Source organism: Lissotriton vulgaris, chromosome 10 (assembly GCF_964263255.1).
Source record: "Lissotriton vulgaris chromosome 10, aLisVul1.2, whole genome shotgun sequence".
In the NCBI taxonomy this organism is placed as follows: domain Eukaryota; kingdom Metazoa; phylum Chordata; class Amphibia; order Caudata; family Salamandridae; genus Lissotriton; species Lissotriton vulgaris.
Window position 1 is genome coordinate 145,222,137 of NC_141698.1, and position 13,247 is coordinate 145,235,383.

Consider the following 13,247-nt stretch of genomic DNA (forward strand, 5'->3'; position numbering starts at 1 on the left):
TCCATTATACTGTCACTGAGCATCCCGTTCCAATTCAGGTGGATATTTACAATAAAATGTCAGAGCGTGGTGTTACTCAAAAATTGGTAACACAGCGCTCCAACATTTTTTTAAATGCAGGGATGTGTTTTAAAAAAACTACAGTGCACCCCTATGTTTCCCTAGCGCTAGCACTTAAAAAGTTGCCAGCACTAGCATGTTGCAAGGTGGCCTGTACTGCTGGGGTGATTGTTTATGTGCAGGAAGGGGAACAATCTTTACAGGTGATTTGCTGTTTCAGTGTGTGCTGCAGAATGCAGCACAAAAATAAAGAGCAAAATCCTAGGAAAAATGAATAATTTCGTCTTATATCGCAATCCAAAGACCAAGTATTCCATGGTCATCCTTGTAAAGATGGCGGTGGCGGTGCAAGCAGGTGGGCAAAGCTGGCAAGGCGAGTGGGTGGCAAAAGCGCCCGAAACGGGAGCCGTGTGAGCCGGAGCCCGGGCAGAGAATCAAACAGAGGTGGCGGCATATCCTTGTAAAGATGGGACAGCATCTAGAAGCAGTGGGTATTGCAGAGGAATGCCCACTGCAACACTCATTGCACGTCCCTTTCAAGAAAAAGGTGCCTTATTTACAATGCAGCGTTAAGCCATATTCAGTGGATTAGCGCCACTTTGTAAATAAGGAGAAGGGGATATCACCACCAGAGCATCTCTAAAAGTGACGCTCTGTTGGCGATATCCCCTTGTGAATATGCCCCTTAGGTTTTTTTTAAGTTGACGCTGTGCAAAGTTTCCCCATAGCTGGTAGACTGGAAGAAATGTATATAGACAACTCTCCCTTAGATCTGCCTTTTTCTTTTTCTGAGCTGCGTTGATTACTTCAATGAAGCCTACCAATGATATTGGAGATAGACTCCAAGTCTCCTGTAGAATGATTACGTTGTATTTCGTCTAAGTCTGTCATTTTCTTCTGTAGACATTCCACAAACAGATTTGTAGCTTGGTTACGTTGATTGGAGTGATGGTCATCTTACAGGGGCTATTCACTTTTTGATGAATGAAATTATTGCTGCCAAAAGCCAGCTTGCACCAATGCAAGCTGAAGTTGAGGTGTTGGTCCATTTATACTGTTCTATCGGCGAGATTGTCTGGTGGGTGATGGTAAACATTAATGGATTCATATCTCCATTGGACTGGATTGTTTCCTTGTTCCTCAGTGAGCTTTTTAAAATTGGTTGAAGAGCACTGTTTTTGCTGATGGACATATGATCTATTTATCATGGCCCATTGGGGGGATACTGAACTGTGCTTGATATGCATTCACCCAATTCTGGGATATTTTGATCCCTCGTTCTCTTAATGTGTCTTTTTTTTCTAGAATTTATTTGGCACAGCTTGCTGAGTACCATGCGACTAATGTTGGTTAGGTCCTTTGGGCCCCGTCAGGCTTGAGGTACTCTAACCTAGCGATGTCCATTGAGACAATGTGAGCTAGCTGTGGTATAGAGTCCAGCATTTATAAAAAGTTATGGGGCCTTAATATTCATATTTTGTGTAGAATAATAGTTTGCACCATAGTGCAAGGGTGTCTGCGTGATGTTCAGCATAGTTTTTGTAAAGTTTTAAAAAGACCATGCTTGGAGATAGTTTAAAACTTTTTCCAGTTAATATGTGCGCAGTACAGCACATATGCAAAGTTTGAAAAGTTTGGGCAGCCAATCCCCAGCATGCAGCCAACACCATAAAAAGCTGTGAGCAGTGGGGTTTGGTCACAGGGCCTGGCAACGACTAACCCCTCTAATGGTAGCCAACCTGGTAGGGGGAACACACCCCGCCTGCCTGAGGGACCCCATCCAAATTTTCCTAAGGGAGGAGGGTATGTGGCCCACCTCCCCAGTCCATTAATGGCCCCAGGGACCCCATCCTCTGGGGCCCACTGTTCGAGTTATGGGGGAGGAGGGCACAAAGCTCCCTCCTGGGGAGTCCAGCTATATTATAAAGGAGGAAGGGGCATGCAGCCCTCTCCTCTGGCCAATTTTGCTTAAGGGAACACATCCCTTCTGATAGTTCACTTTTTTTTAAATAGGGAGGTGGACACGCAACCCCCCTACCTGGGCTGATTTCAGCCCGGACCCCATTCCCTGGGGTCTGGCTAATAAAGGGTGGGTGACCTGAACCCCATGCAGGGCACCAAATTCACTATTTTTTGGGCCACAGGGAGCCCTAATGCTCCTGTGGTCCCTGCCAGCGCCTTGCTTCCATCAGGAGCTGGAATTGTTCTCTACAGCAGGGAACAGCTAAAAATGTTGCTCCATTCAGGTGCCAGTAATATTTTAATCTGTTTCCCTCCCAGCTTCAGTCTGGGCAGGGAAACAGATAAAAAGTACGCTCCCAGCAGGCGTGAGCATCTTTCATGCTCTCACCCGCTGGGAGCAGATTTAGGGGCTGATTACAATGTCAGGAGGAGTTGCCTCCTCCCAACATCGTTTCAGTCATGGGGCCATGTGACACCCGGTCGGCGACCTCAACTAGCCCATTAAGGTGGTCGCATTCCTACATTTTACAGTGGGAGCATGCATTCCGGCCATAAACCTGCCAGAATGCATGCTCCCATTGTAAAATGGGAGGTGCAGTTTATCCCTGCACCCTGTGATAGCTGCAAATTAGATCTCCTAATGAGATCTGTCGGTTCCGCAGAGGGTCCTGTCCCTAGACATACATACATCGCTTCTATTTAATAAATCCAAAACCACTGTATGGGTTTACATCAAATTACAAAGAGATCCTTCTTGACCAAGGGCTGTCTTTCTGCCAAATGTAATGTAGTTCCGTTCAGCGGTTTGGGTTGTAGTAGTGTCTGAAATTCCTATGGGAAATTGCATAGGGAAAATGCTTTCTGGGACCGACCTTTTTCTCGACCCCACTTGACGAATCACCTTGGAACTTCCCAGACAGAGGCTGTTGTGACAGGTGTAGTACTTTTGAAAAATTTCATCAAATGGCTATATATATAGATAGATAGATATATAGGACCTTGAAATCTGGTAATTGATGGCACACGTTGACTAGAGCCTAACCCATTTGCACATTTGAGTAATTATGCATTTGTCTAATACCATTAAGAAGATGTTTATAAATTGATCTCTAAGTGGCTTTAAGAAACGGAAGTATATCTAAAGTGATGTTACATCAATGAAATGTGCATGGCTAGTCCTACCTTACTGTTTACTATCTCAGTCTATTTAAACCCAGCAGTAACCGACTCGCATAAACGGCATGTGAGTAAGATGCGTAGTGCCACTTCATGAAATACCTGCTGCAATAAAGGGATTTGTTTTTCACATATTCCCGACTGGAGAGGCTTGCTTTTCATGTAGTAATTACCTCGTGAGTTTTCATGTGCATATTTTGCAGTGACTCTGCGACCAAGCCTGACTCGCTAGCCTGTGGCATCCTTCTCATCAACATTTCATATGGAATATATATATATATATATATATATATATATATATATATATATATATATATATATATATATATATATATATATATATATATATATATATATATACATATACATATATATAAATATATGTATACACATATATTAATTGTAACCCACTTTTATATCTTTATTTACCCTCATCATAACCCTTGAAATCCCTTATGACTCTATATCTCTACCCACCCTAAACCCTAAAAAGTACCCTTAACACCCAATACCCCTACCCACCCCTAATCCCTGAAAACCCCCTTACCACCTAAGACCTCTAAAAAATACCTTACCACCAATTCCTTACCACCCTATGCTTCTACAACCCCTAATCGCTAAAAATGTCCTTACCACCCTATATCCCTAGCCACCTATAAACCCTAAAAACACCCTCAGCACACTATACCCCTACCCACACCTAAACACTAAAAACGCCCTTACCAATCAGAGAACCATCACCCACCCTTAAACCCTGAAAACACCCTTACTACCCAATGACCCAACCCACCCATAAACCTTAAAAACACCCTTGCTAAAGTTACTAGCTTATACTCCTTCCCACCCCTAAACCCTAAAGATACCCTTGCCTCCCTATACTCCTACCCACACCAAAACCCTCAAGGGGTACTTACGGGTACCCTTAGGGGTACTTACCTCAATACCCTAAATATATTTAGCTGTACTGTAATTCATGTGTGGTAAAGATACATGCGTGGTAAAGGCATGCTTGATTAAAGCATTGCCTTGTAGAGGCAGTGCGTAGTAAATGATACGTGGTAAAGGCGCCACATGGTAATGCCTGCACTGTAAAGGCTGTTTCGCTGGGGGAATTCTGACATAGGCTGTAGAACTTTTAGATTACATTCAATAATGCCTTGTTCTTATTGCTAAATGGTTTTTATTTATATTTATATTGCTAGAAGGTTTCAAAGTAGTAGCTAGCCATGGTGGTAGCAATTTTGTCTTTGCTTGTGGTGAATGGTTTTTTGATGATGATGACGTCTGCTGGAGACTGGATACATTCAATTTATTTCCAAGTTTGACAGCATTTCTTTTCTTGGCACTTACACTACCCTTCACTAGCAGTAAAACTAATTGCAACATTCTCACACCATTTTTTTACCCTATTCTTTGGAAATCCTAGTTTACTGTGTATTTGTGGCTGTTCTAAGGCCTGGGGCCTGTTTCTCAAACTGCATTTTGTAGTAAATATTGTAGTACTAAAGTAGTACTAAAAAATTTACTACAGTGTGCTATTCACAAACTGAACTTTTGTAGTACTTTACACTTTCATTGTAAGTCCCTATCTCCATTATTTTCTTTGGCAGGGTATTGCAGTACCAGTGGTTGGCCATGTGTAGTGCTGGACTTACCTCAAAAGCTTGAACAACTACAAAAGTGTAAATTACTAGAAAAGCACTGTTTACGAATATCAAAAAGTAGTAACCTTAGTCAAAAGTGGAAACATACTCAAAAGTGTAAGATACCTTTGTGAATCAGGCCCAGCAAGTTTGTGGAGAGCCCTAGATTACCCTAATTTGGATGAACAATAGACACATGAAACAACGCAATTGCTCGGGGATGCTGTTAAAATGCTTGTTCAAATATGCCTGTTCTCTATTGTTCTCCACATCTACAAAAAAAAGTGCTGGTCCCACGACCCTTTCTTAAAACGCTAACAGGTTTCCCTTCCATCTGTGCACAGCTGTTTATCCGACACTCTTTGTTCTGCCCTGTGCTGCTGTGATTCTGATGATCCTGTGCTTGATTGGATCGATGATGTTCAGAAGCAGCCAGAGACATCACAGGCATCATGTGGAGGTATTTTTCTTAATTAAATTTACAACCTGTTAGTAATGATTGAAAGAGGAACTTTTCTTGTAGATATGGCTTGAATGATTGTTAAGTTTGTGCTTGGATGTTCCTTATTTACAGATATGTTTATATTTAGTATACCTGAATATTAGACTAGTGTAATAATGACACTGATTTTGTAACGTGTCTTAAGTATTAGGTGGGCAAACACAAGGAGATGATGGATGAACTGCTGCAACTTTTCAGACACTCAGCCCCAGTCACAGATCTGGATTGAATCCATCACCATTGTTTAGCTCACTTGCCACTCCAGTTCAGATCCAGCAATTAGGTGCAATCAGTCTTGATCCATCTGCCTAAAGGGAACAGTCCAGCCCAAACTGCTAAGCCAGGTCTTCCCTGGACCAGAAACAAGCATCCTAGGACCGGTTTCAGGGTAACACCCCTCATCAGCCAGGCTAGTTTGAATCCAGTGGCAAAGTGAGCAAGGGAGCCACGTCTTGGCATACCCAGCCAACTTAGGGCGGACAAAGCAAACACAAGTAGATGATGTACGGAGCACTGAAACTTTTCAGACACTCACCCCCAGTCAGATCTGTGTTGAATCCATCATCGTACTTTAGGTCACTTCCCCACCGCAGTTCAGACCCAGCCATATATAATCAGGCTTGACCCTGTGCCTCATGGGTACAGTCCAGCCTGAACTGCCAAGCAAAGTCTTCCCTGGATCGTAAATAAGCATTCTGGGACCGGTTTCGGGGTAACTTCCCTCATCAGCCAGGCTGGAGGTATTTTTCCTAAATAAATTTACAGACTGTTAATAATGATTGAAAGAAGAGCTTTTCTTGTAGATATTGCTTGAGTGATTGTGCTTCGATGTTTCTTATTTACAGATACGTGTTAGAAGTGGGATTTCTGGTTGACTGAGGCTTGCGCCAAAGCCAGGCAGAAACCACCACTCTAGCCAGGGCAAGGGAGTTACACGCCAAGATAACCCCTGCTCACCCCCTTGGCAGCTTGGCACGAGCAGTAAGGCTTATCCTGGAGGCAATGTATGAAGCATTTGCGCAACAGACACACACAGCAGCAACACACTAGGCATACCCCAAAAAGGAACTCCTCACAAGGTTATATATAAAAATAGCCTTTGTATTACCATAAACACATTAGATCATAATCACACAATTACACTGTGCCAACTGGCACTGGGCAGTATTTACAGGGGATTATTTACACCAGACAGGGCCACTCAGAATCAGCACTTAGTAGAAATAACACTTAGTTATTACTCTGCCTCTATTACCGGGGCTGTCTGGCGCGGGGCGAAGTCTCTGCTGGGCTCTCCAGTTTTTGGCAGCTGCATGCGGGCTCTCTCCGTGGACACGGGAGCCCTGCCTCCATACTGGCTGCTGCTCTTCTCTCTGGCCCTCACTTGCTCCTCTCTCACTCTGCACCATGGGGTTCTCCGTCCGTCTCGGGGGCCCCGGGTGCAAACGCCGCTTTGGTTCTCGCAGCCTGCTTTTCCTCTCAGCAGCGCGGGGTAGGCTCCCGCCTGTTACCTGTTTCAGCTCGCGGCCCCGCCTACATTGTCCCAGGCAGATTGCCTGACTTCCTGGTTACCGCAGCAGTGCTGCAGTGACTTTTTATGGCACAGTACAGGGTAAGCTCCCGTTTAAATGCAAAGCCCCTGGCGGCATTTTCCAGTACAGAGATGCAGGGTGGGCACCTGCTTGAAGAGCAGCACAAAGGCAGGTGGATCCCCACGCTGGGGACTCCCTCTGGAAAGGGATTGCAGCTTTTTGCTGCAGTTGAAAACAAAGTTGCTTCTCAGGAGGAAAAATAAAGCATTTCCAGGCGCTAAAAGTCCAAGAACAAGTCTTTTAGAAGGTAGGGCGGACAAAGGCTGGGCCCAGGGGTCAGCTCACAGGGCCTTCCAGCAGGGAGGCAGTCCCCTGTGGCGGTTCCTCCTGGTGCCCAGCAGCAGACCCCCCTCAAGTCATGATCCAGAGAACATTTTACATGGGGTCATAGCCCCTTTTTATATACACATTTCCTTTGCCTAAGGCTGTAGGGCAGGGGGAGAACCAGTTACAACCGGTTCTTGAGCACTTTGTTTTTCTCAGCCCCTCTCCCTATTCACAGGACAGTCTAGGGACATCAGACGCACTACAAGGGGCGGAGCCAGCATTGTGGAGGGAAGGCACAGCCTTATTCAGGTCCCAGGTGAAACTCCTCCTTCCCATCTTCATGCAGGTCTCCCTATTCACCACTGGGCAGACCCATCCTGACTCATGGAGCCAGGCACACCAGCCAGCTCCAGCCAATCACAGCCAGACAGGCAATTCACATTCACTGCACACAGACATGCCAACTTCTAAAAGTGGCACTTCTACACTAGCCATATTAAATCTGCACACACCGCTGTGCAGCATTTAATCTCACGAGTGCGCACATGCCAAACTCGCCCCTGCACTCCCCACACATCAGGAACTACCATGGACACATATATCCTCATGCATTTCTATGGGAGGGCAGGATAGTCTCACCACACGCACTCAGACTGCGTGCACACACTTTACACTGGGACACAGTGTTAAAGTGCACAGAAGCCTAAAACAACTAATACCAGGTCACATTTAAAAGCAAAAAGTTTAGGGTTGAACCTGCCAAAAGGGCCAAGTCCAACAATACGTTTATATTTAGTATACCTGAATATCAGACTAGTATAATAATGACACAGTTTTTTGTAACACGGCCTACGTATTCGTTGGGTATATTGACATAGTGCAGCTCTTGGTAATGTACATTTATCAGATCTCTGGGGTAAAAAATGGGGCCATCAGTATATTTGTCTCTGATGTTTGTATGAGGGTAGTGGATCCGTTCCAAAACTTTCAGCAATAAATTAAATCATAATTCCTGTTAAAGTCCTACTGCAATAGCATATAGTGAAAAATACCTAAACCACAACAGCCACAGGGCTACATAAAAAAATTAGGAAAAACTTTGTTTCTGAAGACCTTGGTGTCCAAGGTGTCCATTAATGATCTACCACGGGACATTCATGCCATTTCCTATAGGATAATCACTGGCTGTGTAAAATATTTCAATTCAGATGCTTTGTGTAGATTTTTTTTGTCCTAGACAAAATTTGCATACTTTCCAGTGCAGGAATCACAATTAAAAACAAATGAGCAAAGTTATGTGAAATGCTTAAACAACATTTCTATTTTGGACACTAGGGTACGTTTTGGGCTAAAAAAAACAGCACATAATCGTGTGTGATGTGGCCCACAGCCTCTTGCATTCTGTTGGTTCATGTTTTTCCCATGCTTCAGAAATAGAGCAGTGGATTTATCATGGCATAGTGATGCCCTAGTGTCGTTCATGGTGTAGCAAGGACAACGCAATATCTAAGTTAGATATACCAAGTAACAGAAGGCCACCTTGCGTTGCTTAGTAAATCTGGAGTAATGCAAGGCAGCGCAAGACCGTGCTTTGCGTTTCTCTGCCCTGGGAAGAAATTCCATGCGTGGGGCATGCGTGTTCCCACGCACCCATCCATGGATTTTTGCGCTTTCCCATATTTACCAATACTGCTGAACTTGGAAAGTCGTCAAAATGCTGCCTCTTCCCAGGGGAGCTCAGCAATGAGAAATATTTTTTTTTGGGCATATTACCAACAACTAGCGATAATTATCACTATGTTGGTTTAGCGGCGATATTTTTATGGCCGAGCTGCGGCGATTTTTATCGCTTAGGAACCTTGCTATTATCAAGGTTTATCTCCTTAGCGATAAAAATCGGCCGAAATACATGAATATCGCTGAAAAGTCCGCGATATTCAGGCATTACCGAGCTATTGCTCTTAGCCATGTTATCCACCTCCCATTGGATAACATGGCTAAGAACTGCTCAGGGGCAGGTGTTAGCTTTTGGAGATATTCGCGCTAAAAGTGCGAATATCTCCAAAAGTTGGTAATAGGACATAGCGATGTTAGCGACTGTTTCCAGTCGCTAACATCTTGGCACTCCCACTTTGAATGTCATTCGTGATAAATATCACTGACATGCAAAGCGGGGCCCAAGATGGTCGCTATCTCCTACTAGCTGTCGCTAACTGGTAATGACAGCTAGGTAATATGGAGATAATTTTATCTCCTCTTTCTTGGCTTTTAAAGCCACAAAAGCGGTGATAAACCCCCTTGATAATATGCCCCTTTATTTCTCCACACTGTTTTCTCATTCTGCAGTACACTTAGAGGAAAAAGCATCAGAAGATTGATTTTGTGGAGGAAGGTGTCTCTTCCTGCACAAAAACAATTCTAGCTGCACACGCAGGCAGAAAACAGGGACGGGTCATGGCACATTCCTTCCCTCTCCCTTTCATGCACAGAAGAGCAGCAATTAGTTTTGCTGCCTTGCATGGCTTAAAAGAAAGATACATCTGGCCCAGGCTTTTTGCCCGAATGCATTCCCAATTTTGCAAATGGTGTAATTGCATAATGGCTGGCTTTTCACTTAGTAAATATAGCACAAAATATCAGGAATCAGGCAAAAACTACACCCTCATAGGCCTCCAAGGCCTATTTTTTGTGTAGATATTTTGCAAATATGGAACAGAGTTTGAATTCCTGACACAGGAACAAGGTGCAGGAAAGGGGAGACAGTATTCATAAGAAAACATTGAGGGCTAAAGTGTGGTATATAGAAAGGAAAGAAACCTCTTGATAAGGAGTGCTACCTGTTTGAGCAGGGATCGCAATTACGAGAGGTTAGATGTTTATGCACGTGTTAACTTGTGTGATAAAAACTCCACCTTCATGTTTTCCCCCTCAATAAATTTCAGCAGGTGAAGCCAGCTGAGGTGTAACCGTGGAAGAGGTCCGATGAATGTTATGGCGTATTATGCGCCGTTATAAACGACTTACCTTGTACAGAAAAGTGATATTCCTTGAACACAATAAATTCTTTTCTCGCATATTGAGGTTTATTTCGTTCATAAATTTATTCTACACCCCAGCGGCTCTCGTAATCCAGCTCATACATACATACGTAGGTGGCGATTTCTACTGACCTAAATGCGTGATATGCTGAGGACCACTAGATGGCGCTCGTTATGCACATCATCTTCCTCAGATGTAATGTGTCCAAACTCTTTGTTTCTGGATAAGTGAAAACAATGTAAAGACTTCAGAGAAACAATTTATGTTACGTATCTCCAGCATTCACAGTTCCGCATCAGTGTTGCTACTTTCTAGGTGTATGCATTTGAACCAAAAGTCAGGCGGATGGTAACCATTATTTGGATTTGAAGAGAATGGAAAGGGGCGACCACTCGGTCCCCCCGAACGTATGGTTGGGGGCCCCGATCCTCCCGGGAAACCATTTTGGGCGGGGGAGGCGTGTCACGGCTGGTATGCCCGAAGCGGCGTAGCCGGGGCACGCCTTTTCCCGCCCCAGAGGGGTTGTCCTAGACACCTACACCGATGGCCACGCCCAGTAGGCATACCGGCGGAGGGTTCACGCCCTCCCGAAGACAAATAAAGAGAGCCGGAATCCGAAGAAGCGTCCTCTTGTTCCTGTGCTTGGAAGCTGCACCCACTCGTTGCACGTGAGCCCTCGACGGAACAAGGAGAAATTTTGAGAACTTATAATTCTTGTGTTTCTCTTTCAGTGACTTTGCAGAGAAGCGTCCCGGACCGTCTTGATCGACTCGGAGTAGATAATCGAAACCATGTCTGGCAAGAAGGCAGGAAAGGGTTCCGAGACAGACCAGGTGCTCCGCATGTTGGTAAACAGAATGACGAGAATAGAACGAAGCATCGGTCAAGTTCCAGCGCTTGGTCGTGATATGGCGGGCATTAAGAAGCAACTGGCCGCAATGAACAAGCCTGGTAACCCAAAGAAGGTAATAGGCCCGGCATTGCCGGGAATCGTCCCCGAGGGTAGAGGGAGACGGGTCAAGAGGAGTGTGGCAGGGGAGGTCCCGGTCCCTGACGTGCCCCCGGTCAGCCCTGACACGCCAGCTGATGCCCCGGTACCAACCCCAGACGCGGGTCAACCGATTCCGGTTGTGATTACGCCCGCCAACGACGAGGACATGCCTCCCGAATTGGCCACCCAATTGGCCGCATGGCTTAACAAAAAGTCAGGGGGTGCTACGGCGCCCGGAGACACGGCCGAAGAGGCCAAGTTACTAATAAAGCAGTTGTGGCAGTCGCGAGATGCTGCGAAGGCGAATCTCCCTCTTGTCTCCCCACAGGTGACCCCGGAAGGACCGGAAGCCGGCATCGAGAAAACGGCGGGAACGGCGACCGAACCGGGTAAGCTCGCTTTGCCAATGGCGGGGGAGGGCTCATTGCCCTCTAGACGGGAGAAAGTGTTTCAACATATCCCGTTGGCCACGAAAGAATTGATATGGGCAGACAAGTATGTTAATATGTTTTCGTTGTTGACTGACCATTGCGAGATGGAGTATGCTAAGACGCAGAAAGATTTATGGCACCCGAGTGTCTGGTGAGCAAAAATGGCGGGATTCAGGGTGGATGAGACAATAACAAATTGGGCCAAGGCCTTTGCAATGTTTACTGCGATTATTGGCGAGCGTAAGCCCGAGGTTTTGCCCGAACTGTCTTGTTATCAGGCACGTATAATGGATTTTTATGAAACATATGAGGGGAATGAATGGATGAGTTACGATATGAAATTCCGCAAAGCGAAAGAGTATGATTCATCTCTGACATGGGATTGCCTCGACTCGATTTCCTGGCAAAAGCAGCTCCTGCCTGGGGCGACGAGGACGTCCTCGCCGGGTGGGAATGGGTCAGGGTTTTCCCGCCAACAGCCCGCGGTGCCCTTTCGAGCGGGCGCCGGTGGCGATCACCAGCCAAGAACCGGCGGGAATGGGGGAAAGCGGGAGGTCTGTTGGGGCTTCAATAGAGGCAACTGTACCAGACCGCAAGGGGCATGTAAGTTCAATCATGCGTGTGCAGGTTGTGGGAATTCCTCGCACCCGGAGAGTTCATGCAGGTCAAAAAATAGCGGGTCGGGAGGTAGAGGAGGGTCCAAACAAGACTGAGGGGGATCGTTGTGGACAATGGCCCACTCCCGTTGATATCACGGCTATGGTACACAGACAAAATATCGATTTTTAAATATCGATATACAATTATATCGAAGTTTAAATATCGATGGGACAAAATATCGAAGGTAAGTAATATCGACAGTCTTAATATCGATATTAGTATGATATCAGTAATATCGAAGTTTTAAATATCGATGTCAATAATATCGAAATAATAACTTCGATGTTACTAATATCAATTTTTTAATAAATTTGGTGTATATTATATTGTATTTATTATGTTTTATTATTTATTTTTCATGTAATTTAATTAAATATTGTCTTTTACTACTGTAGCGGGTTGTGGGTTTATAGGGGAATAGGGTGGGAAGTAATTTAATTATGTTAAATTAAATATTAATTAGTAGGAATTATTAAATAATTAATTGAGAATTAATTTTTAATTAATTGATTACTGATAAATATGTTCTGTAGCGGGTTATGGGTTTATAGGGGAATAGGGTGGGAAGTAATGTAATAATAATTAATTAATTAATATATGTTTGTACATATTTTAATTAATAATTAATTGGTAATTAATGTATATTAATTAGTTAATTAATTAATATAATTTTGTACATATTTTTATTTATTAATTAGTTGATAATTAATTAATAATAATTAGTTAATTACATTAATTACAGCTAATGTGCTAATATATTTACTTTATTGTTATTGTTAATTAATAATTAATTGATAATTAAATAATTTTAATTAATTTTGGGTAAAGGAGTATTTTTAGGGTTCAGGGTCAGTTTTCAGTTTTTGGGTAAAGGGGTATTTTTAGGGTTCAGGGTCAGTTTTCAGTTCTTGGGTAAAGGGGTAT

At 44.1% G+C, this 13,247-nt stretch overlaps 1 protein-coding gene across 1 annotated transcript in view; it reads left to right on the forward strand.

The window, feature by feature from the left end:
* Positions 1-13,247, forward strand: part of TMEM130 (transmembrane protein 130) — a 236,468-nt gene that overhangs the window by 157,846 nt on the left and 65,375 nt on the right. The window contains exon 7 of the mRNA XM_086942397.1: positions 5,186-5,301. Within this exon, the coding sequence (XP_086798523.1) occupies positions 5,186-5,301 (116 nt within the window). The remainder of the gene's footprint in view (positions 1-5,185; positions 5,302-13,247) is intronic.